Genomic DNA, 26064 nt, shown 5'->3' on the forward strand with positions numbered 1-26064 from the left:
GGAAGGGGAGAGAGGTCTGGCCAGTCCCTGGCATAATTGCCCAGGGGTCTGGGCACAAGGGGGTCTCCATGTGATGAATTATTCACAGGACCAGCTCTAAGTGCAGAATTAATCCCTTTCCTTCCAGCTGGCGGCCTCACTAAATTATCCCTCCTAGTCATGTGGGAAAATGCTACCCAATTCATTTCACTGATGATTGTTTTGATCTGGGACTTGTGATTTTAGCTCTCCATTCCCTCCTTTCCTCCCACAGCACCCCACCCCCCATTCCCCACCCCCACTGCAGGCACAGCCCTTCTCAGGGAGGAATCTCAAAGAAGGAAAAAAGATATCCAGGCTGGGGTGGGGGGGGCGCTGCTAGGACAATGACACTAGAAGCAATTCCAGTCCCTTGGAAGGGAATTAATGAACCAGACATTCATGCAAATATACACACACATGGAAATTTATGCACACAACCAGGCATGTGTGTCTCACACACATACACACGTATGCTCATGCATTATACACATACTCAACAAATGCATATCCATAAACATTCATTCAAAAATAGACACACAAGTCTGCTCCCACTCATGTATGCATTTGTACACACATATGGAGACATCACATAATCCACATCTATTATCATACATACACAATTCACACCCACCAACATACACTCACTGACATACTTTTTTGTACACGCAGAAATATTTACACCCTCATGCTCAGATACACAAACATGTGGCTATGTTCCTAATAAACACATGCAAACACACACATACTCTGATAAATAAATATACGTGAATTCACATAAATACTTAAACACTCAAGTATTCACTAACCATTGTTAGATTTAAATTAACATCTCCAAGTTCTTATTTTCCATCAAGTTTATTAATAATCACTTGAAATAGAAAAAGCAGATCTGTAGAGATTTAAGCCTAATCTAGCCTAACTCTGACCTCGTGGTGCTTCACATGTCTGGCTGACTCAGTCATGGTGCTCCACTGCCAACTCCAAGGGTATAGCGCCCAGTAGGGTCACACCCACACCGTCTTATTCACATTTGGCATGCAAAATGGGATGAACTGGGTCAATGATCCAAGAGGGGGAGGGGATGAAACTCCCTCTACACACCATAACTGTCTCTTGGATGCTTCAGATGGGCCTTAGGATTTCATAGGTTTTCAACATCATCACTGTACCATAGACATTTCCAACATATGCAGATATACATATGCATCTATACATATGTACATATTTGGCAACACTGTATACATACCCTTCAGGCCTCTCTCTCTCTCAGTATATTCTCTGGTTCCCATATATTTGTTACTAGTATTATATTTCCCCATTATTTTGTTCAAGATGTTCTGTTCCCTGATGGTTATAATGGAAGATATGCTATTGTGACACTCTGGCTTGGACTGAAGTGAATTCTCTAAGGTCACACAATTAGTAAGTGTCAGAACCCAGACTTAGACCTGGGCTACTGACTCCCAAAAAGTACAGTTGCTTATTATTGTTTTCATTGTGAGATCTGGGGCTCTGTCTTGTCCTGAGGTCTATGCTTGCCATAGAAACCTTTCAGCCTGGGGCAGCTCAATGGTTGCTCCTGTCTTGGAGTTAGGGCTATCCTCTCCCTTTTGTCTTCAATCCCTAGGAGACTATGATTGGGGTGAGCTAATTCTCATTCTATTCATAGAAATAGCCTGCTCTTTCCCCCAAACTGCTTTTAAAGCACTCTCTAGAGAGTAGGTGAGTAAAGAAAACTCTGCTGGCATTCTCTAATGTTTAACTGGAGGAAGAAAGAGGATAACTAAGGCATTTTATGATTTTTTTCCTAATTCGTATCAAGCAGCCCCGGCCAGTGCTCAAAATAGTTCCTTAAATACATACCAATCAGCTATTCTCACACTTGACACACATTCATTTCCTTAGACACAGGTCCAGCATATTCTAAGTATCATCTTTCCTGAATGCAGAAAGGAAATCTAAAAGATCTTTGAAGGACTTCCCTTGTCAGACTCTGAGATTCCACCCTAAGCCCCACTGCTAGATTCATAGCTTCCTAGGAATGGACTTTTATCAAGGATAAACTGCAGGAAAGATAGCACGTTCTCTCTCCCTCTCTCTTTCTATCTCTTTCTCCCTCCCTCTCTCACTTTTTCACTCTCTCACTCTCTTTCACTATGTCATTCTCTCTCTGACCCTCTCTATCTCCTTTATCACTCTCACAGTCCAGATGTTAGGAGAGAAAGAGGATAGGAAAGTGAATTTTCACTCTCTCCCATCCTCTGTAGCACCAAGATATGGAAACTGATTCTAAAGCCAAGTTTGGGAATGGGGAACAGGCTTAAACACAAATGAAATGCCAGACTTCTCTGAGGACAGCATGAGCTCTAAGGGATAGGGGAAAGTGAGTAGCACCTACATGGATTGATTTGAGGAATAGCAAGAAGGTCCCACCTCAGTCTGACTTCCCAAACTGTATTCTTTATTTCCCCTAAAAATACTCACCTCCATTTCATTAAAGTTTCTTCCATTGGAATTTGGCATTTTCCCCTGCTCTAAACACTTCCTTCATACTGCAACCATATCTGAAAGGGAAGAGTACAAATTAGTTCTCATTCTAGCAGAAAGTAGTTTCTCCCTGTGTGTGATAAGGAACCTAGGATCCTAGTTAAGGACTATTGAAAGGGAGGAGAAATGAATGTGACACAATCAATAAGCATTTGTTTAAGACTTCCCATATGCCAGGCACCATCCTAGGCCCCAGAGATACATGGGTGAGGGGGGGGGGAGTGAAAGTTCCTCTCATCACAGAGCTTATATTCTATTTGCAGAAAACAGAATGATCTAATCTCAGCACAAAAACTGTGAGGGACATCGAAGATCATCCCACTCAATGAAGGAATCCTCTAGGACTTTCCTAATGGAATCATCTGCTCTCTATTTCAAGAGCTCTAGTAAAGAGTGAGCTCATTGTCTCTTGAAGGATTCCATTGCATTAGTTAGTGAATGCTTAATTGTCTCACATATTAAAGTGAAATCAGCTTCCCTGTAATAATTCTCACTCCAGCCCCTATTCATCCCTCTTGATAGCTATGTGGAGGATAGGTTGGAGAGGGGAGACATTTAAGTTCATAGTTCATAGATCATTAAATTAGAGTTAGAGATGGAAAGAACTAAAAAGTCATCTATTTTAACTGTCATTTTACATATAAGTAAACTAAAGCTTCTGTACTCTAGAAGCATATAGAACAATTGATACTGAAAGGGAGAAGGTGGTAGAAAAGGAGAGAGCAAAACCTTGAAAAGAAAAGAAAAGAATGGGAATGGAGGGGAAGAGAAGGAAAACAATGCTAACTACAGAAAATGAGGAGAAAAGAAAAGAAGGATGAGATAGAAAATGATAGAGGAGAGAAGAAAATGACTGAAGGAACATAATGGATCAAAGAAGGAATTTAATTCAACAAGACACTGGTAGGCAGTGGTGGGGGTGGGAGGCAGGGAGATACATAAATAAAAATGAAATAGTACCTGTCCTAAGGAATTTGCCTTCTAATGAAGAAAAGAACATGTGCACAGAGGAAGACTACCAACTTGAGGCTTTCAGTAATGTTTCATTGGAGAGATTGTGCTCAGGTTGAACCTTAAAGGAAGATAAGAATTCTGTGGGACACGAATGACAGTTTTTGTGAATGTACAAAGGCAGAAAATGGCATTTGGGGGGAAATAGGTCCAGTTTCACTGAAATGTAGAGTATATGGAAGAGGGAGCATTATGAAATAAGATTAGAGAGGTTAAGAGGAAGCCAGATTTGTGGAGGCATTTAAATGTTAAGATGTGAAGGAATTATATTTTACCCTAGAGGCAATAAGGATTTTGCTGAATGTTTCTGAGCAGAGAATAACCTGTGCCTTGGCCTTTGAAAGCTATGTGGAGGATAGGTTGAAGAGGGGAGACACTTAAGGCAGGAAGAGAAATTAGGAAGCTATTAAAGTATCCAGACAAGAGGTGATGAGGGCCTGAACTAGAGTGGTGGCAGTCTGAGTGGAGAAAGAGAATGGATTTGAGAGATGTTATGGAGATGGAATCAACAAGACTTGGCAACTGATTAGATATGGGCCTTCAGGGAGAAAGGCAAGAGGCAAGAATGATTTCTTGATTGCATACCTGAGCTACTAAGGGGGGTAATCTACTCTTAATAGAAAGTCAAAGTTTAGAGGACTAGAGCAGATTTGGGTGAGGGGGAGGAATAGGAGAAAAAGAAGAAAATGATGAGGAGGCAAGGGAGAGAACAAAGAGAAATAGCTCTATACTCAGTATAGCCTTTAGCCTCCTCCCTGCCTGGCAACCTCCATTGTCTTATTTGGATTTGCTTTAAATAAAGGCTAAATGAAAGCTTGATTGAAGCAATACTCACCTTACCCAGACATCCCAGAAAATTCCAAAATCTCACCCCTAGACACTGAAATATCCAGGGGCTCATGCTTTCTTAGCATCTTCTTGTTTCTAGTCTAACATGATCAAGTATGCGATCCATGTACTTACCACAGGAGCTGCCTTGAGAGGTGTTTGTGTGTGTGTGTGTGTGTGTGTTTTAAGCTTCAATTTTCATTCAACAAGATGTCCCTGCTATTATTTGGGGGGAAATTCCTTACCACTTTGGACCCCCTCCATCCTAACATCATACCTTTATAACCAATCAATGGATGCCCTCACTGACATGATTTTTTCAGAAAGTAATGCATCACTGGGGCTCCTTCTCCAGGGTGACACAGATAGGAGGATGCTTATTGCTGCCATATTGCCAAGGGGATTGGAGAAGACAGTATAAATTAGGCCAGCTCTACCCTACCACCTGCTGAAAAAAAAGCCCCCTTTTCTGGGGAGGAGGGAGTAATGCCTTTGTCTGAGCATTTAAATAAAGAGATAAAAATACATAACTATAACCCACGGAAATGAAAGCTATTATGTGAATAGGGAGTGTCTCCGCTCTAGCAGTTTCCACTCCAACCTTAGCAGGAGACACCCTTATCTGGGTGGAAATTGCATCAGGACTCCCGAGATCACTAGTGAATGGAAGCAGATTTCTCTGGACTCAGTTTGTTAGATAACTAATGAGTGGAATACAGCTGGGCAGAGCCAAACGCATGGGGGAGGGGAGGGGAGAAAAATATCTTTGTTAAAACGAATTTGTCAGTTTCCGCTCTGTCCTCCCAGGGGAAAGTTCAGGAGGATGCTAATTGAATTAGGGACATGTGTGCCCCAGCTAGGAAGACTATCTGTGATGCTGGCCAGCAAGGTAGGCAACTCTGGAATGGATGATTATTTCAGCACCGAGGACAGCAGCTGTGCACTGGAAAGGCTGTAATTGCCCAGGCCAGACTAAACTGTTGCATTTTGCATGATCCATGGAGGCTACAAGTATTGGGGGTGGAGTAGTGCGGTGGTAGGGGTACAAAGGGAAGGGAGAGATTAAAGGGGAGGGAAGGAAGGAGGAGAGGGATAAAATGGATGGTGTAGAAAAGAGGAGGAGGAGGAGAAACAGAGATAGAGACAGAGAGAGATGGAAAAAAAGATAAGAGACAGAGAAAGACACACACATACACAGAGGCAGAGATGGAGAAAAAGATAAGAGACAGAGACAGAGACAGAGAGATAGAGATAGCGATTGAGAATAAGCCTGTCTTTTTGGTTACAAAGATCTTTATATCCCAGTACAGTCCATCCTCATAATATGCTTTTGAGATAGATGGGATTGGAGGTGTCCTTTCCATCTTACATACCTCAGAAATATGTATGGTGCAGTGGAGAGAAGGCTATCTTTGTCATCAAGAAATGGGTTAAAATTCTATCTCTGTGCATACTAGCTAACTGGTGAGAGCAAATTACTTAATCTCTTCTTGGATTAGACAAATCTCTAAAGCTATACATTACAGACCAATTGTGGATCTGCTTGACAGAGGGAGTTTCCATACTAGGATTTCCTATAACAGTGGAAATCACAGGTCCAGACAAAAGCACAATTTATATCCTTTATAAATGGAGGAGTCAGGCCCGGAATCCTAGCCCTTTGATTTCTAAGTCCAATGTTCTTTGCACTACTAATAAGAGGAGTAGGTAAGGGCATTGATTGGTAGCAGAAACAAAAAAAAAGAAAGAAAGAAAATAGCCCTTGAGACACTCAGTGCATGGTCATGCATAGCTATGTGTCTTCAAAGACCATTTCCAATTAAAGTACTAATGAAGCTCAGCCAACTACTATCACGGAGCAGCAAACAGCACAGGCCACTTGGCCGCCTCACAATGACAGCTGCCAGCTTGAATTGATTAGAGGCTAGGACCAAGAATGGGTCCTGCTAAGTTATAAGAAAAATTCTGAAGCTCACAGAATCCCAGCATTAGAAAGAACCTCAGAGGTTATCTCTTCTACTATATACCTGATCAAGAATATCTTGTACAATATCACCAACTGGTCATGTAACCTCTCATTGAAGAAGATCTTCAGTGATAGGAACTTATTGTCTGCCAGGGCATCCAATCCCACTTCTAAATACCTTTAAATAGTGACCTTTACACTGACCTAAATCTGTCTCTAAGTAACTTCTACCCATTGGCCCTACTTCTATCTACCAGAGCCGAACAGACCAAGTCTAATTCCTATGGAACCAAAAGGCCAGAACTCGAATATTGCTACTTACTATCCATGACCTTCAGCAAGTCATTTATGCCTCTCTGAGCCTCAGTTTATTCATCCATAATATGAAAGGCAGAAAGAATCAGTCTAGCTAGTCTCATGTCCCAGCTCTAAAATCCTGTAATTGTTTTTAACTCTTACCTTCCATCTTAGAATAAATATATGTATTGGTTCCAAGGCAGAAGAGTGGTAAGGGTCAGGCATTGGGAGTCAAGTGTCTTGCCCAGGGTCACACAGTTAGGTGTAATTTTTGAAAACCCTTACCTTCTAATTTAGTATCAGTTCTAGGACAGAAGAGTGGCAAGGGCTAAACAATTGAGGTTAAGTGAATTGTAGAAGCACCATACAGCTAGGAATTATCTGAGGTCATATTTGAAACCAAGTCATCCCAACTCTAGTCTTGGCACTCTATCACTGTGCTCCCTAGATCCCCCTAAAATGTTGTAATCTTGTGAGTCAGCATACTATCATGAAAAGAGAGGCACCTTTAGAGACAAAAGACCCAGATTGTAAGCCTGATGATTCTACCCACCACTTGTGTGACTTTGGGAAAATTGCTTAGCCTCTCATACTCAGTTTCCTCATGCACAAAATGAAGGGATTGTACTAGCATCTAGGTCCTTTCCAGACCTAAATCTATGATGCTATGATCTAATTCTAGGAATTAGAAGCAGGTGCATTCTGAGAGCTGAGTGGTCTCTCACCCAAAATTATAGACAATGGAGTTATTTTGGACATGGGCCTTATGAAAGGAAGAAGTTGGGCTAGGTAAAGGTGAATGAATATAAGGGAATAGTGTGGTTCTGTAAGAACAGTGTCAGAAGGAACAACTAAGTAGTACAAAGGATAGAGTACCAGTCCTGGAGACAGGAGGACTTGGTATAGCTTGAGATACTTCATAGCTGTATGACCCTGGGCAAGTCATGTAACCCATTGCCTAGCCATTAATTCTCTTCTGCCTTAGAACTGATACTAAGAAAGTAAGAGGTTTTTTCAGAGCACTAAAGCTCCCAGTGAATTGACTCAATGAATATCAAGGAAAACAACAAAAAAAATTTAAAACAAGGTTGACCAAGGAAATATCAAAAAAGTGAGAGAACTTCTGTTTGGGGGAGATAGAAGAATGATTATAGACTCTAAAGGCAGTATGATATAGTGGAGGGACACTGGTTTAAATCTCTCCTCAGACATCTACTAGTTCCTTGAACTTGGACAAGTCATTTAATCTCTCTGAGCCTCAGTTTCCTGTTTTGTAAAATGAGTTTTGACTCAGTGGCATCTGGTTCCCTTCTAGCTCTAGATCTATGAAGCTTTTTTGTACCAAGGAAAATTATTTCCTGACCAGGAAGGATAGGCTAAGAACAGTTAACTTTTTTACTGATTACAAAAAAGAATGAGGAAATAGCAAGAGAGCACAAGGTTGCCCTCATTCAGTTCAAGTCATCATAGACAAACTACTCTCCAGGGAAATGAAACAACAAGCTGATATAATTGCTTAGCCATTGTCAATGATCTCTGAAAATCATGGAGAGTAAGAGGCCTGAAGAAGGGCAAATGTTGTTATATTTTTTAATGGAGGTGGAGGAAGGGATAAAGAAGAAGAAGCCAACATGTATGATCATACTTCAATTTTTAGCAAATTTTATTTATAGAATATACATATACCCATCATAGAATCTCCCTCCAGTTATAGAGATCAGTAACTCATCTGAATCATCAGGATTTGTACCATTTATATAGTCTTTGAAAATTGCCTGAGGCACTGAGGGATTCTGACTTGTCCATAGCCAGTTCTGTAGCAATATATGTCAGAGGGAGGCCTTGAACTCAGGTCTATATATAAAAAATAAAATACCAAAGCTGGCTAAAGTGTATAACATGTTATATAATAAAGCCAAGATTAAAATAGTATATATTTACATATATATACTTTATATTTATACATACCTTATGCCTTTATTGTTATATACATATATGTGTGATTGTATATACCTTCTGCTTAGAATCAATACTAAGTATCAGTTCCAAGGCAGGAGAATGATAAGGGCAAGGCAACTGGGGTTAAGTGACTTGCCCAGGGTCACACAGCTGGGAAGTGTTTGAGGCTAGATTTGAGCCTAGGACCTCCCATCTCTAGGTCTGGCTAGAGCCACTGAGCCACCTAGCTGCTCCCTCAGAATATATTTTTAAGAGGATAATGTCTGAGCATTTTGAAAAGGAAGTAATAATCCATAAGAGCTGGCATACTTTCATCAAATATAAGTCCTGTAAGGATAGAGTCTTTTCATGTTCTCCTGGTGGATAAGACAGGGATATGTAGACTAGAAAATAAAATACTTAGTTGGAACTAGAATTGGTTGTATGTTTGGACCCAAAGAGTATTCACAGATGGATATCTTTGAACTTAGAAGGATATATCCCTAGTGGAGTGCCCCCAGGATCTGCTCTTGAGCCTGCACTTGTTTTCTGTTTTTATTTTGTTTTTACCACTTTTATGGCTAGAATAGACAAAGACAGAAAGTTCATCAAATGTGCAGATGACACAAAGCTGGCTAAAGTATCCAACATGTTACGTATTAGAGTCAAGATCCAAATAAGATATCAAGATGGTAAATTATGAACTGAATCTAGTGAGAAGAAATTTATTGTGGATAGCTTGAGCTTCAAAAAATCAGCTTCACAAGTATAGGATAGGAGAGAGATGGCTAGAAATCTATGAAAGTTTTGTGTTTTGGTGGACTGCAAGTTTAATATGTATAAAGAGTTTGACATGACAGCCCCAAGACATTAACTCAATGAATAGAGGCTTGGCATCCAAAATAAGAGAAGCTACAGTCCTCTTGTTCTCTGTTCTTCATTTTGGTCACTTTACATATGGAGTATCATGTTATCATGTTCAGTTCTAGATAGTAGTCTCTAGAGCAGAGGTTCTTCACTTGGATCCTTGAATTTAAAAAGTTTGACAACTATTTCAATATAATTGATTTCCTTTGTAAGCCTATGCATCTAAAAACTATTCTGAAAAGGGGTCCACAGGTTGACCATGCTGCCAAAAGAGCCCATGATACAAAAAAGGGGTTAAGGAACCCTCTAAAATACATCTAGAAGAAGGAAACTAAAGTGTCAAGGGGACGGAAAACCATGCCATATTGGAACCACTCAAAGAAATTAAAGGTATTTAGACTAGAGAAGAAATGGAGACACTGTCTGCAAGTTTTTAAATTGTTGACATATGGAAAAGAGGCAATAATTTTCCTAATCTAGCCAAGAGAGCAAGACCAAAGTAATAGCCAGAAGTTACAAAGAGGTAGACTGAGTATTGAAGTAAGAAAAAAAAACTTCTCTACAACTAGAACTGTTAAAAGTCGAACTGACTACTTTGTAGAACATTAGATGTTTCCTCATGGGAGGTCTCTAAGAAAAGACTGGATAACTACTTGTCAGAGACATTTTAAAGGTGGGACCTATAGAGATAGGAATTAGATTAGGTTCACCCTAAGGTCTTTTCTGGACAGCTAAATGGCACAGTGGGTAGTGTAAGGCTTTGAGTCAGGATGTCCTGAGTTCAAATCTGTCCTAGAACATTTAACTAGCTACATGACCCTGGGCAAATCACTTAATCATATTTGCCTCAGTTTCCTCATTTGAAAAATGACTGGAGAAGAAAATGACAAACCTTTCTAATATCTTTGCCAAGAAAATGCCAAAGGGGATCACAAAGAGTTGGACAAAGTTGAAATGACCAAATAACCAAAACAACAAGGTTCTTTCTGTCTCTTAGAGACTATAATTCTGTCTGTATCTATGATTCCAGCTCGAGATGATCCTGAGTTCTAATGGGCAATGTCCACTCAATGTTGTTGTATGAACAATGTTGATAAATATGTTGCTAAGTCACCATAGGGACACTTCCAAACCATCTCATCCCCATCCCAGGTAGGAATGATCCTGAACAGATTTGAGAATGGTTCGAGGACATCATTGGGTTCTGTGGAAACAAGAATTTGGTTGGAATGAAGTAGTTTGGGATTCCATGTTAGAGTGTCAATAAGCCATAGTAAAAGGTCCACATTCTAAGAACCAGAAGAACTTGTCTTGACACTATCTTTATGACCTTTGCCAAGTTTTCCATTCCCTGAGACTCACTTTCATCACCTGTAAAATAGACTTAGTAATACTTTTACTACCTAGCTCATAGGATCCATGCCAGGATTAAATAAGCCAAGTTATCTAAAAGCCAACAAGTCAAGAAGTATGTATTAAGGGGACAGCTGGGTGGCTCAGTGGATTGAGAACCAGGCCTAGATATAGGAGGTCCTGGATTCAAATCTGACCTCAGATACTTCCTAGCTGGGTGGCCCTGGGCAAGTCACTTAACCCCTATTGCCAACCACTTTTCTTCCTTAAAACCAATACATGGTATTGATTCTAAGATAGACAGAAGGTAAGGGTTTTTTAAAAAGCATTTATTAAGCAACTACTATGAAAAGGCATGTTGTAAATATATTATTATTGATGCATTCAGAAACACATAGTTATATATTAATATACATAATTATATACTAATAATTACAACATAGTCATATTACATAATACAATGTAATTCAATTAGCATTTGCTAAATACCTCTTTTTCATGTATAAAGTATACTATGGAGCATGTAATACAACTCACAAATCTTGGATCTTAAATAACATATCTAAATCTGGAACTGGAGCTCATTGGATGGAGCATTAGGCCTGGAGTCAAGAAGACCTGAGTTCAAATTCTGACTCAGACACATACTAGATCATCACTCTGGGCAAGTCACTTAATTTTTGGTTGCATTGGAGGCAGCTAGGTACCTCAGTGTCTAGATTGTTGGGCCTAGAGTCAGGAAGACCTGTTGAGTTCAAATCTGGCCTCAGACACTGACTAACTATGTGACCCTGAGCAAGCCACTTAACCTCTGTTTGCTTTAATCCACTGGAGAAGGAAATGGCAAACCACTCTAGTATTTTTGCCAAGAAAACTCTATATGAGCTCTTAAAGAATCAGGAGCAACTGATGAACCAAACAATAAAAAAAGCTGGAAGAGACTTTGGGGGGCATCTAGTTAAATCCCCCCATTTTACAGATGAGGAAATGAATGAAGTTGGGGGACATCTAGTTAAATCCCCCCATTTTACAGAGGAGTAAATGAATGAAGTTGGGGGACATCTAGTTAAATCCCCCCATTTTTCAGATGAGGAAATGAATGAAGGCCCAAGGATGTTAAGTGATTTACCCCATGGAATTTCTTAGGTAGGAATTTCCAACGGTTGGGTATGAACTCCAGTCCTCTGACTCCAGAGCCAGTCCTCTTTTCCTTATAAGACATTGTCTTCTATCTGACTCACTCAAAGTCACAGAGGGAAGGGTCAGAGCTGAGTTTGGGGACCTCATTTTCCTAGTTATTCTAGCCCTTTTCCATCATCTAAGGTTTTCTCTCTTATTTCCTTGGCTCTCATCAAAGATGATCTGGGTTCCTGGCCACTGAGCTAAATCTTAAGAGTAAGATTAATAAATAAAATTAGAAAGCTGAAGAGGATTTTGGGTGGGGGTAGGGACACCTTAACCCAAGTTCTCAATTTTATAGATGAGGAAACATGATCAGAGAGATTAAATAACTTTTCAAAGTCACTCAGGAACAATGGCAGACTAGGGACTCGAACTCAAATCTTTCAGTTTCTCTTCCATAATGTTTCTACCCTAATGTTATTCACTCATACCATAGGCTAGGCTATTGCCAGATACCCATATCAGATACCAGCTGTACCACTCTGGGCCAGATGCCAATTGTAAAAGGAATTCTCTTCCCCCAAGGAGGAAGCACCCAAAAGAATTGGCTTGACAGCACTCTTTATATGTGTATGTGATGATGGAGGGGAGAGCTTGCCTCCAGTTCCCTTGGGGACTCATGTTCCTGACCCTGCTATCAGAGCTGTGCTGGGGGCTCAGGAGACTCCTGTGTTGATTTCATTACTTCCACTTCCTCCCATAACCTGATTAGGCTGAAGTCTATGAAATCCAGAGCTCAAGTCTAGGGGGAGGGGGAAGGGAAACCAGCTTACTGCCTGGAAATAAAGACAAATTGCATTAGGGGCAAGATTAGCATCTTGCTCCTGCCCCCTGGGGGGGGGGGCTGCTGGGCCAATGGGGAATTGGGTAGGCTGATTACACTAGAGCTGCCCTAACTTGGCTGATTAAACTCTTTCATTCAGTAAACATTTAACAAACACCTCCAATATACCCATCTATATGTCAAGTTCTCTGTGAGACAGTTTCCTAAATAATGAATAAATAGTCTTGGTCTTTGGGAGAGAAGACTAACACATGTAGGACAATTAGAGAACTGGATCCTACAAAGTCAATACTATCCAGGACCTTAGATATCATCTATAGTGGTGGTTCTTCATCTTTTTTCATCATGGACTGAATCTTTGGGCAGTCTAGGCAAGCCTATAGACTCCTCAGAGTAATTTTTTAAATGTATGAAATAAAAAATGTGAGAGATTATAAAAGAAGCCAGGTATATTGCAGTATGGGGCAGCTAGTGGTTACAGGAAGATCTGAGTTCAAATCTGACCTCAGACATATACTAGATATATGACCCTGGGCAAGTCACATAACCTTGTTTCCCTCAGTTTCCTCATCTGACAAATAGCTAAAGAAGGCTTTGAAAAACTATTCTAGTATCTTTGCCAAGAAAACTCCAAATAGGGTCACGAAGAATTCGACATGACTAAAATGACTAATAACAACAGCTGATTGAAATACAGCTATCAAAATATTTTTTAAAACAAGCTTAAAACCCCAAATTAAGAGCTCTGATCTAGTTCAAGCTCTTTGTTTTACAGATGGAGAAATTGAGAACTATGAAGGGTAGTGGCTTGTCCAAGGTCTCCCAGCCAGTAAAGGTCAATGCCAGAATTGGAATCTATGTCTCTTAAATATTAGTGTTTTTGCCACTGTGCCAGACTTGCTCCCTAAATAAGTGAGCATATGGTCAAGAGCTACAGTGTGTAGTACAAATAGTCTCTATAATTATGCATATTTGGAATCCAGAATTTCAGGGGAAATGACACCATGGATGGGAAAGTCAGGACTGATATATAATAATGATCCTTCATTAGAACTTCATGACAACTGGATAAGTAGTCACCTGCTCTGTCCTATTCCTAGCTCCCTCCAGTGGCCACCCAACCATCCCCTGGAGATTTCCAGAAATAGGAAATCCTTCACCTGAGGGAGTCAACTCTAGTTTTGGATTCAGAACTGTCTCTTCAAATTCACACCACTGTATTTAGTTCTGCTCTTTGGGAACAGACCAAACCAAACAAATTCCATCCCCCAAACAAACTTTCAAATACTTGAAGATAGAGATGCCATCACCAGTCAAATCTTCTCTTCCCCAAGCTAAACATCTCAATCTCTTCAAATGATCTTTACACAGCATAGTCTCTAGTCCTTTCACCATCCTGATTGCCCCCTCTGTGTGGTCCCTAGGGTGGAGGAGACATTTAGGAGCTGGTGAGTCTTAAATTGAACTACAGTATCTCCGTATCATGGTCACTAGTGGAGTAAGTGAGCTCCTAGGAACTGTCCATAGAAGTTCCTTTAATGATCATAATAATTTATATGTGAACAAATGCTTTCACTGATAAGGTGAGTTGAGCCACCACATTGCATTGCACTTCCCTGGACTTGACATCTCAACTAAATTCATTTATCTGGTGGGTTGCTTCTTTATGCTCCTGATTAAGTTGTTCTTCTAGCAGGGCTTACTTAGCAACAGAAACTAGAGTAGTTAACAATTCCAGCTTCAGATATATGTTCCTTCCACTGAAATAATATGTGCTTTTAAAGGAAAAGGCAACATCTCATTTGTCAGAAATTTCTCTGATTGTACCTTTGTCAGAATTCTTGGTGACCTCCCAGCAACAGTAATTAGCCCTCTAAAGAAATTTAACCTTCTCCTCTTCCTCTTCTTTTTCTTCCTCAATTTTCTCTTCAGAAGTAATAGAAATAACTTCAGTCTTTCTTTGGTTAACTAAATTAGTTTGATAATAAATGACCATGCAGAGAATCATGATTTCAATGTCTTCAAATTTTATTTTATAATTAGAGACAAAATTTTCTTCTTCTGGAACTAAGTCATACTCAGGTAAAACTATGTGTTATTCATTTGCTCAGTTTTAGTCATATCTGGCTCTTCATGATTCCATTTGAGGTTTTTCCTGGCAGAGATACTAGAGTAGCTTCCCACTTCCTCCTCCAGTTCATTTTACAGATATTGAAACTGAGGCAAACAGGGTTAAATAACTTGCCCAGGGTCAGACAGCTAGAAAGTGTCCAAGACCAGATTTGAACTCAAATCTTCCTGATTCTAGGTCTAACACTTCATCTACTGTGCCCTTTGGCTGCGCCCATGTTTTTCCATAATGACAAAATGATTCTGGTGTTAATATTTCCTAGTTATTCACTTCCAAGTTCTCTTAACTTTTCATATGTAGGTGAATCTTTGAAACACAAAACACTAAAGCAGATTTGATTCTATTTTTACTCCAAAGTTCTACACTCTGTCATAGGCAAAAAAGCAACTGCTGCCTCAGAATATTGAGACTGACTTCATTTAGACACTTTTTCCCCAGAATCCAGGATTAGATTTATTCCCTAAACAAAGGAGTTGTCAAAACCACTCCTCTTACAGAAGTATTTATTAAATACCTACTATGTTGGGGCGCCACAACAATTGCTACTACACCTTTAGTGCTTTACAGTTCACAAAGCATTGTGTTCAGAAAGTAACTAGGATAAGCAGCTAAGCCTGGTAATTCTTCATTGCTGTGCTCTTTTCACTTCATCATGATGCTTCAAACCATGTATTGACCCTTTGTCCAGACCCTACAGTCAAAAATAAGAAGCATCCCCCACTCCTAAACCAAACGTTTTTCTTTATTTCCCAGAGGCCAGACAACTTTTTTACTCCCAGCAATTGCCAAGAGATTCCTGTACTGAACCCTGCACTCCTTGATGCTGATCTTGGCACTATCCGTGAATCATGGTCCAAGGATTGTGTAAGCTCAGATCCAGAACCAGAGCCAGAGCCAGAACCAGAGCCCGAGCCGGAGCCCGAGCCCGAGCCTGAGGCAGATGCAGAAGCAGAAGCAGAGCCAGAGCCAGAGCCAGAGTCCGAGTCACAACAAAAGCCAGAGTCTGACGACGAGCCAGAGCTAGAGCTAATACCTGAACCCCAGGCTAAGTCCAAGGCCCAGGCCACACCTATGCAGTGCTTTGTGGACAAATGCCTTTCTGTACCCTCGCTTGATGATTGGAAACCTCAGGAACTTTCCCAGGAAACAGTGAGTAGAAACTCTCCGTCTTCTGGAGAGAAGTACTGTTCCAGGAGCTAAGTGTCCCACCTTGGAAAAGGAGAGGGGACAGAATGAAGGAAAGCAAAGGGAGAGCTCTTGAGTCAGTTTTCTGTGTGAGGTTTATTTCTCTTGGTTGGGGCAGCATGTGCTGGTGTACTCTGAAAATGAATTCTATGCATGAAACAATGGATTGACATAACAGGAGGATGAAGGGGGGAAGGGGAAGGAGAGAATCCACTTTAGAAAAAGAATGCTTCATTTCGTGAAGGGCTTTACCACCAGGTTCCTTGAAATGTCACTCTCCTGATAGGTTTAAAATGGAACTCGATTTGCACATATGTACCTAATGTGCGTGCAACCCATTCTCAGACCAAAGGTTTCATAAACAAGAAGTAACTGAATGCTCTCCCCCTCATATAAGACGGGAGTTCAGAGAAGAAAAGGCACTTTTTTTCTACATCAAATATAAGTATCCTGAATTTATGGAACCGATTGTCCTTGGGATGCCTAGTTAACTAGGTCCTTCCTGACTCAAATTTAACAATTCAGAGTAAAGAAGAAAGCATCCTTGACAGGGATCTGATCTGATCTGGGAAAAGGTCCCATGACTAAACAGGAGCCCATTCACTCACCCACTCCTTCCCTGATGTCCTTTGATCACATGCAATCATCTTGCCATCAGCCATCTTTACGGACAGATAGCAACCTTGCCTTGTTTAGAGGAGAGGCTCTGACTCAAAGACAAGAAATGGCCCTAGTAATGGCTAGAGCTTGGAGACAGTCAAACATATAAGCTTTGGACTCCTTGGTGATCTTGGCCTTGCCTAGCCATTGTCAGCAGTTTCTTTCCATTTTTCCTTGGAATGAATCCCATGGAATTTCATAGCATTTTAGACATGATGGAAAAATATGATCTAGACTGATGGTCCTTCAGTAGTCCTCATTCTACTAAATAGCCTTGCCCTTTCCCACTGAACTTTCAATACTTTCCTTTATCATGAATTTACAGAATGGGTTGCCAGTATCACATGACAACTGGGCATTCCCAAGGAGCTTTCCAAGTATCTGAGTGGGAGAGGGGGGGACTCTAATCTACAAAATCTACATTATCTCTGCCTCAGGAAATTTAGAATGAAACAATGAATCCCGATAGGCTTGGAGAATTGCAGAAGGTAAATAATGTTTTCATTCGAAACTGAAAGGCATAGGGGATGCCATACTAGGCTTAGTATCAAGAAAGACCAAGGTTTTATACACATATAATATTTTATATTTTTATTATTAAATAATTAACCTTATAATAATTATATTATTTATATTGATAACATTTTATACTATGCTCACATTTATATGTATTCAATTACATATAGAAGCAATTTAACAGTTGTTATCTGACATTTGGGGATCCAGATTCTCTCCCTCCTCATTCCCTGAGATGGTAAATAATCTGATATAGGTTATACCAGTTCTAAGGCCAAAGTTAAAATCCTATCTCAACACTTACTAGTGACATAACTCCAATGGAGCACTTAACCCCTAGGTGCCTCAAGCAACACTCTAGAACTTAAAGTACTACTGCAGCTCTGTCTCATCTTGGGGAGATCCTAATTTCCCAGATAGTCATAGAATCTTCCGGCAAATGGAAGTGTAATCTTGTACAGAAAATAGATCTTCTGCATATGCTGTAAAATAATCTCAGAGGGAGCAGGGGAGTAATCATACTTCTTAATCATCTTCCATTTAGATTAGCTTTAATTTAAGAAGCATGAATTTCCTACTGTGCTCCAGGCAGAGCCAGCTTGGCACAGTGGATCAAGGGCCAGCCTTGGAGTCAGGGTCAAGGCATGCCTCTGTCATTTCCTGGCTGTGGCCCTAGGCAAACCATTTCATCTCTTAGTGCCCTCCAGACACATATCTGAGACTCCAAGTTGTTCAACTGTATCAGCAGTCAGAGATTTCTCACTGTGGTAGAATCATCACTCTAAATATTCCTTGCCACCAAAGTAACAAATATTGTTTTAGGCGGGATACAATGGAAAAAAATGTCAAATGGCCTATGGCCCTCCATGAGCTTACAACCTCTTTGACTGGATTTAAAAGAGTGTCCCCCTAGAACAGTGATAGCAAACCTATGGCATGGGTGCCAAAGGTGGCACATGGCCATGCCATTTCCCCCTATCCCCCAGAGTTCATTAGTAGAAAGGCAGAGGGGCTCAGGCAGAGCTGCTCCTCTCCCCCTCTCCACTGCGCCTGATGTCATTTTCCCACATCCCCCAGCCCTCTGCCCAGCAGCCCACTGGGAACACTTTCTCCATCCCCTATGTGTGGTAAGGGGGGAGGGGCACAGCACAGGGTCTGCGGAGGGGGCAGGCACTTCGCTCAGTCTGGGGTGGGATGGAGGCAGAGCCCAGCACTCTACCTCTAAAAGGTTCACCATCACTGCTCTAGAATAAGGAGTTCCCAATCCCTATTTGAGCTCTTCAGCTAGGACAGAAAAAGCACATAAAACAAAAGATTTATCTAGGAAACTAAAAGACAAGAGGAGAGTTAATTATGGTTAATCAATTAGATAGAGTTTGGAGCCAATCAGGTGCTTTACCAGAAACAGGGAAATTCTTTTGTTTTGCTGGAGCTTCAAAATAAGTAGTGAAGCCATTACTGTCTTGTGACAACAGATACACACATCGATAATATTTCCTCATTGTCAGTCATTGTACAATACCTAACATAATTTCTATCACATGTAGGCTTATGAACTAACTTAGCATTCACCCAAAATGAAAAAATGAGAATCTTTCCATTTATTACAGGCCTGATGAAATGAAAAAGAAAATCTACCTCAGAAAGAAATATGACAAATATCTTTCCCACAGTGGTACAAAACAGTGGTCAGGGGCAGCTGGGGTAGCTCAGTGGATTGAGAGCCAGGCCTAGAGACGGGAGGTCCTAGGTTCAAATGTGGCCTCAGAAACTTCCCAGCTGGTGACCCTGGGCAAGTCACTTAACCCCCATTGCCTAGCCCTTACTGCTCTTCTGCCTTGGAGCCAATACAGAGTATTGACTCCAAGATGGAAGGTAAGGGTTTTTTAAAAAAATAACAAAACAGTGGTCATCCCCAATGATGTGAAGACTTTTGTCACTTTATATTTTATGCCCTTCTATGAAAAACATCCAGCATGTGAGCTTGCAAAATTAATCTCAGTTTCTCTTTTATAAAAGAAAATATAAAAAAATCCTTTTTTAATCAAAAAGGTTAATGGGTTTATAAATCAGGGGAATGCTGCTAATATAGTTTACCAAGCTTTTAGCAATCTGTTCCACAAGCCTCTCCTGTTATTTATTCTCTTGAATAAGATAGAGAAGAGGGCCAGGTGATTACATAGTTAGGTGGATTCACAGCAAATAGGATGACTAGGATCAAAATGTCATCATTAATGGTTAGTCAATGTGGATGGTCTCTAGTGTGTGCATGTGGGGGGGCATCTCCTGTTGACTCTATGCTAATGTCTTTATCAATAACTTGATTAAAGGCAGAGAAGGCATATCTATATAATACTTGCAAAGTTGGGAGGGTTAACTAACCTGCTGACTGACAGAAGTGGGGGGTGGGGGTCCAAAAAGACCTTAAGAGTCTAGAATTTTGGGTCTCATCTTATAAGAATTACATTTAGTAGGTATAAATATACAACCTAATACACTTGACCTCCCCCCTCCCAAATCAACTTGATAAATTCAATCTAGAGCAGACATGGCTAGACTGCATTTTCCTACAATAAGATCTGGGGGAAGGAGTGAGTTGGGGTAGTGGAATAAAAGTTTGATATGAGTCACCTGTATGGTGTGGCAGCCCAGAAAGCTAAAGCAAAATTAGGCAACATCATAAGATATTCATAAAGTCTAACAGCAGGGAGATGACAATGGTCCTGTCCTCTGTCTTGGTCAGACTCTCTATCTAAAGTAGTGTGCTCAATTCTGGGCACCCCTTTTTAGAAAGGACATTAACTGGAGATTGACCACAGGTGGGTGAAATGGATGGGGGAAGATCTTGAGTTCGGGCTACATAAGGATCAATTGAAGGTTAGGTGTAATTAGCCTGGTAGAGAGACTTCAAGGAAATATCATGCCTATCTTCAGGTATTTGATGAATTTTCAGGTGAAAGAGGAATGAAATCTATTCTGTTTGACCTGAGAGAGCAGAATAAGAACAAAGAGATAGAAACCACACAGAATATTTAGGATTGATATAAGGAAACATATACTAAGAAAATGATCCAAAAGTTCTCACCAGGAGGTGGGAGATTTTCCCTCCCAGGGGGCTTCAAGCAAAGCCTGGATATGATGTAAAACTGTCTGATGTCCCTTTCAGCTTTGAAATCTGTAATTCTATGACTCTCTACATGTTCTCCTTCCCTCCTCTTATACCTTGAGCAAATCCCTTTCTTTTTTTTTACCTTATTCTATTCATGAATAACTAACTCCTTTCTGGAAGTTTTAAGCTCAACAAGATTCAACTCAAAACAACTTTTTCCCCTTAGCATGTTTTGCAATATTAATCAGAGCATGAATAAGCCATCCTGGCTACATATCCAGTTCACCACCTGGCTGGTGAACATTGCTGAAGAAATAAGGTTAGAAGGAGAGCAATCTATTTCAAATCTTCACAAGCCCCCACTGCCTGGGGAATCCAAGCCAGTAAGAGACTCTATTAAGACTTGATTTAACAAAATTGTAATTGTGTTGGGAAAGAAAATGGAACTAGGGTGAGTGGAAGAGGCGATGTAATAAAGGAAAGGAAGTATAAGAACACATGTCTGAGGGAAAGGGGGAGAGAAAAGACAAAAATATCTTCACTGGGAACAAAGGGGTGAGTAGGGAAGAGTGGTTATGCTCTGGAGTCATGAGACTTGTGTTAATGAGGAGTCTGGGGAGAGGAGTCTGTGCCCTATTTTTCCATAGCCAGAAGCAAATACTTGGATACTCAAACCTAAAACCCTGGCTTCCTTAGGAAGTACCTAGCCAGATTTATTTTTCATATGTATGGTTGAAGTTCTATTGATGATCTGGTTCTGTTGATCCTGATTTACATCCTTTCATGTCTTTCTGCATTTCCCTATATTTTCTATGAAGCAGTTAGAACACTCCCTCACATGTGGGCCCCTAGAAAATCTACCCTAGTTTCTAGACATTGTGTATAAGTATGTACTGAAAACCACAGGTCATGAATCTTCACCCATTTACTAATTAGCCAGAAGACAAACTAGCTCAAAAAACATTTAATTAAGCATCATAGCACATAAAGTAATAAGATACCCATACATAAGCATCGATGGCATCTTTTCATTGGTTACCATTTCACCAAAGGAGAGAGTGTTCACATCTAGAGAACATTAATGAAAAGGGAACACATTTGAAGGGCACACAAGTAGGAACCTTTGACCAAGGAATATGTGTAAAGAGGAATATGACAAGAACCTGTATGGTCTAGAGCAGTGTTAGCGAACCTGTGGCACAGATGCCAGATTGTGCTGGAGGGGCCTGCTTCCTTCCCTGTCTCCATCTCACCTGAGGACATTTCTCTTATCACCCACTCCTCTGCCCAGCAGTCCAATGGTAGCACTTCCTACCTCCCCTGTCTGGGATAAGGTGGGGGGGGGGGCTCACATGCAGCATGAGGGTTGCAATTTGGGCACTCAATCTCTAAAATGTTCATCATCACTGATCTAGGCTCATAGTTAGAGTATATGTATGTATGGATATGAATAGCCAGGGAGCACACATAACCTAGACAACTCCTCTGAGGTCCAGTGTTATCTGGTAATGTAATCAAGCTATTCTCCATTCTGCTAGAAATCTCAGCTCTCTCTCATCACATAATCTCTTCGGGATATATTGTACTAGTCTCTATTAAATGTCTCACAGTCTCGTGGTTGCTGAGTTGCTCTCAGTTTCCATTTGCTAAAATGAAATGATTAGAAAGCCTCTTCCTGACAAGAATAAATTAGTCACTCTTTTAGTGCATAGCTGAGACTTTGAGCTAGGATATCCAGTTGGAAAACTAACAAAAGCCAATAGAATGCCCCTGGTTCATTTTAAGCCTGTTTTATTTTATAGCCTTTGTCTGTTGCTAATTTAAGGTTCACAGTCCCATGGTAGGCTTTTAAAAATTCCTTTTTATTTCCACTTAATTTCTGATTATGAGCCTGCATCCCCAAACTCATTTTAGAGATTCTGCTCACATATACACTGCTCCCCCCCAAATCCCATAGACATTTTTAAATTAAGTTTATTTATTTAATTAATTGATTTAGAATAATTTTCCATGGTTACATCATGATTCATGTTCTCTTTCCCTCTTCTCCTCCCACTCCCCTCCTGTAGCCAATGTGCAATTCCACTGGGTTTTACAAGTGTCATTGATCAAGACCTATTTCCATATTATTAATATTTGCACTAAGGTGATTGTTTAGAGTCTACATCCCCAATCATATCCCCTCCAACCCATGTAATGAAGCAGTTGTTTTTCCTCTCTTTTTCTACTCCCACCATAGAAATTTTTGAAGGCTATCTTCCTAATACAAACAGAACCTTTTTGACTAGCATGCAAATAAATCTGGATGAAGCTCACATAGTCCTTCTTCCTGCATTTTTACACATGTTTCAGCAACAATCTTCAATGACTTTTGTTCTATAATTTGACCTATATAAAACTTTGCTTGTCTCCTTGATTCATATTTTTGTTACTGTTTTTATAGTCATAATTATGTACATTGTATGATCTTGCAATCGCTTCTTGATACCTTTGAATACCACTCTTTTTCTTTGTAAATCAAACATAATGTGAACTGTACTGTTAGATGACCGACTGAATAAAGAAAAAAAAGATTGGGTCCATAAGTCAGGGTACCCAGGAATAGTGAGAGCAGCAGAGAGAACAGGAAATGTGAGAATGGATTGAGTGTAGGAGGTCTTAAGGCAAGGGAAGTAGGCAGACAAATAGACCAAGATGGCCAGGGACTCTGTCTCAAACTCCAAGCAAGCAAGGTTCAAGGATAATTTTTATTTTATTTTTTTTTATTAAAATATTTTTTAAATTTAAAAAATTTTTTTAATATTTTTTTTTAATTAAAAAAAACCCTTACCTTCTGTTTTAGAACCAATACTATGATTGGTTCCAAGGCAGAAGAGTGGTAAGGGCTAGGCAGTGGGGTTACACAGCTAGGAAGTATCTGAGGTCACATTTGAACTCAGGACCTCCTGTCTATAAGCTATCCTATAGCCTATAGACAATCCACTGAGCTACCCAGCTGCCCCCAGGAATAATTTTTAAAATGAAGCCCTGGATTCTAAACTCATCTGGTGTCACCATTCACCACTGTGCATACTTCCTCTCAGTATTTATTCCATTATGGACTATGATGCTTAGTGCTGCCAAACTTTCTGGATTGGTAAATTGTTCTTCTCAGAGAAACTTTGCTTCTTGCTCTCTCTCTCCTTCCTCTTTCCCCTTGTACTAATGTGAGCCAGCGTTTGCAGGGTTTGGAGTCAGGAGACATAAAGGTTCAACTCTGACACTTGCTAACAGTGCGATATGAAGCGAGTGACTATCTCTCTCCTCATCAGTGAAATGGAGGTATCAGTCCTTCTACTACCTACTCTCAGGCTGTGAGGGGAATACTTTGTAAACCTTGGGCTGCTAGATAAGCATACGTTATTGTTACCAAACAGGCTGGATGCTTCAAATATCCCCTGTTTTATGGAAGAATGTTCACACCCAAGCCAGTGAGAGATTAGCAAGATCATGAGGACTACAGAGATAAAGATAAAACCACAGAATCAGGCCTTGTAGCAACAACATGCTAATATGTGCTATTGCCATGTTGATATGGCAACGGAACATAGGCATGTAGCAACAGGACAAATTGTTATCTCAGTAGGATACTGCGATGTAACAATAGAACAGGGCTATGCAGCCACAGAACATGGTACCCTTACAATACAATGTGATGGTATAGCAACCACACCATACAAAAACACCCTTCTAAGTCCATCCCCCCGATCTCACAGCTTGTGAGCTACAGATGATCACCCCATAACTAGAGTGTATTTGGCCACGTTCAATCTTGAAATACACTCCCCAGGGCCCGAGAAACAATTTTCCCTCTGATTCCCTCTAGAGACTTGTTCAGCTTAATAGGAAATCAGGAATTTTCTTTGGAATAATACATTCTGCAATGGATGGCAATGGCATGGGGGTGGGCTGGTAACATAGGCTGATTTCCCAAAGACTTGGGCCTACTGAAATCAAGTGACACAGAACCTGATTCTAGTCATGTTTGTTAAACAAAAACCAACCACTCCCTTGTCCTGTTTCATTATGCACCTTTAGAGTGGCATGTTGCACCCCCAAAAGACTGGCGGGGGAGAGTGGAGCAAGACCAAATGGAATGGGGCTAAATTTGTATTGAGAGACCCATTTCTGCTGCTTGCTAGCCATTTGTCCTGGTCCAAGGCACTTCTTAACTCAAGACCTGGTTTCCTTATATATAGGAAATGGGAGATGATATTCCCACACTAACCTGATTTACGGAACCAGAGGAAAACTCAGATAAAAGATGTCTGACTCTCTAAAGACTTGTAGGAATGAAACTATCCTGTTGTCATAGAGTTGCTGTTATGTTGTTGCTGCTGTTCTTGTTATTGTTACTGATGCTACTGTTGATGCTTGAGCAGTTGTTTCTGCAACCACTGTTATGTTGTGGTTGTATTGTTGCTGCTGTTATTGCTGCAATTGTATGGTTGTTGCTTCTGTGTTGCTGTTTTTCTTGTTACTATTGTTGTAGCTGCTGATTATTAGTTGTTGTCACTGTTGTTGCTGTTTCTATTGTGTTATCTGTTGTTGTTGCCATTGTTACTATTGTGTTATCACTGCTGTTGCTGGTGGTGGTGGTGGTACTGTTGTTGTTATTATTGCCATTGTGGCTGTTGTGTTGTTACTGTTCTTGTTTTTACTATTCTTGCTGCTTCTATTGTTGCTCACATAGTTGTTTCTGTATTTGTTGTTACTAGTGTGATTTTATTATTGTTGCTTTTACTACTGCTGCTATTAATGCTGTTGCTGCTGTTGATGATCAGTTGTTGCTGTTATTGCTATGTTATTATTGCTGCTGTTGTTATTATAGCTGTTGCATTATTATTGCTGTTTTATTATTGTTGCTGTTGCTGCTATTACTACTCTTGCTGATGATGATTTTTGTTACTATTGCTCTTCTAGCTGCTTTTGCTGTTGTTGCTAATGCTGCTGTGGGGTTGTGTTGTTATTTCTACCATTGCTGTTGTGTTTTTGTTGCTTTGTATCATTGTTACTGCTGCTGTAGTTGTTGTGGTTGCTGCTGCTGCTGCTGTGTTATTGTTGTTAGCTTGGTTGCTGCTGGGGAAAGAGGGCTAGTCCTGGGGTCAGGAAGGCATGCTTTTGAATCCTGTCTGGTACTTACTAGTTATGGGACCTTGAACAAGTCCTTTAGCCTTTCTTTTTAAGTTTTAGATTTTAAATTATTTTTGAAGTATTTATTATGTGTCTCGGCTTTCCTATCTATAAAATAGAAATAAAATTGTCACCTCCTTCCTAGGGTTGTTGAGGATCAAATGAGATCACACATGGATAGTGCTACACACACTTTAAAGGTCTATATCCATGCTAGTTCTCATTATTATTGTTGTTATTCTTGACACCAGAACATTTTCTATCTTCTAAATTTCCTCATGACGTTTACCTTGCTCTCCAGATTTTTTTCTGTTTCATAAAAAGTTATTCCTCTCCCATCTTGTGAAACTTCTACTTGAGTCTTCTCTGGGTTATCTGGTCTTTTTCGGTTTTGTGCTGGTAAAATATCACAAAAGAGAAAGCAAAAGGTCTTCCCTGAGTTTCATATAGAAGATAAACAATAATAGTGATAACAATTAGAAATTATTTAACACAAG

The 26064-nt window shown here is 40.2% G+C and overlaps 1 protein-coding gene across 8 annotated transcripts in view; it reads left to right on the forward strand.

Annotated features, from left to right (window-relative positions):
* LOC100029507 (coiled-coil domain-containing protein 33) overlaps window positions 1-26064 on the forward strand; it is a 208550-nt gene that overhangs the window by 102116 nt on the left and 80370 nt on the right. For all 8 annotated transcript variants that reach the window (XM_007478152.3, XM_007478149.2, XM_056798672.1 and 5 more), the window contains exon 11: window positions 15679-16074. In XM_007478152.3, coding sequence (XP_007478214.1) covers window positions 15679-16074 — 396 coding nt within the window. The remainder of the gene's footprint in view (window positions 1-15678; window positions 16075-26064) is intronic.

This window comes from Monodelphis domestica, chromosome 1 (assembly GCF_027887165.1).
Source record: "Monodelphis domestica isolate mMonDom1 chromosome 1, mMonDom1.pri, whole genome shotgun sequence".
NCBI lineage: Eukaryota > Metazoa > Chordata > Mammalia > Didelphimorphia > Didelphidae > Monodelphis > Monodelphis domestica.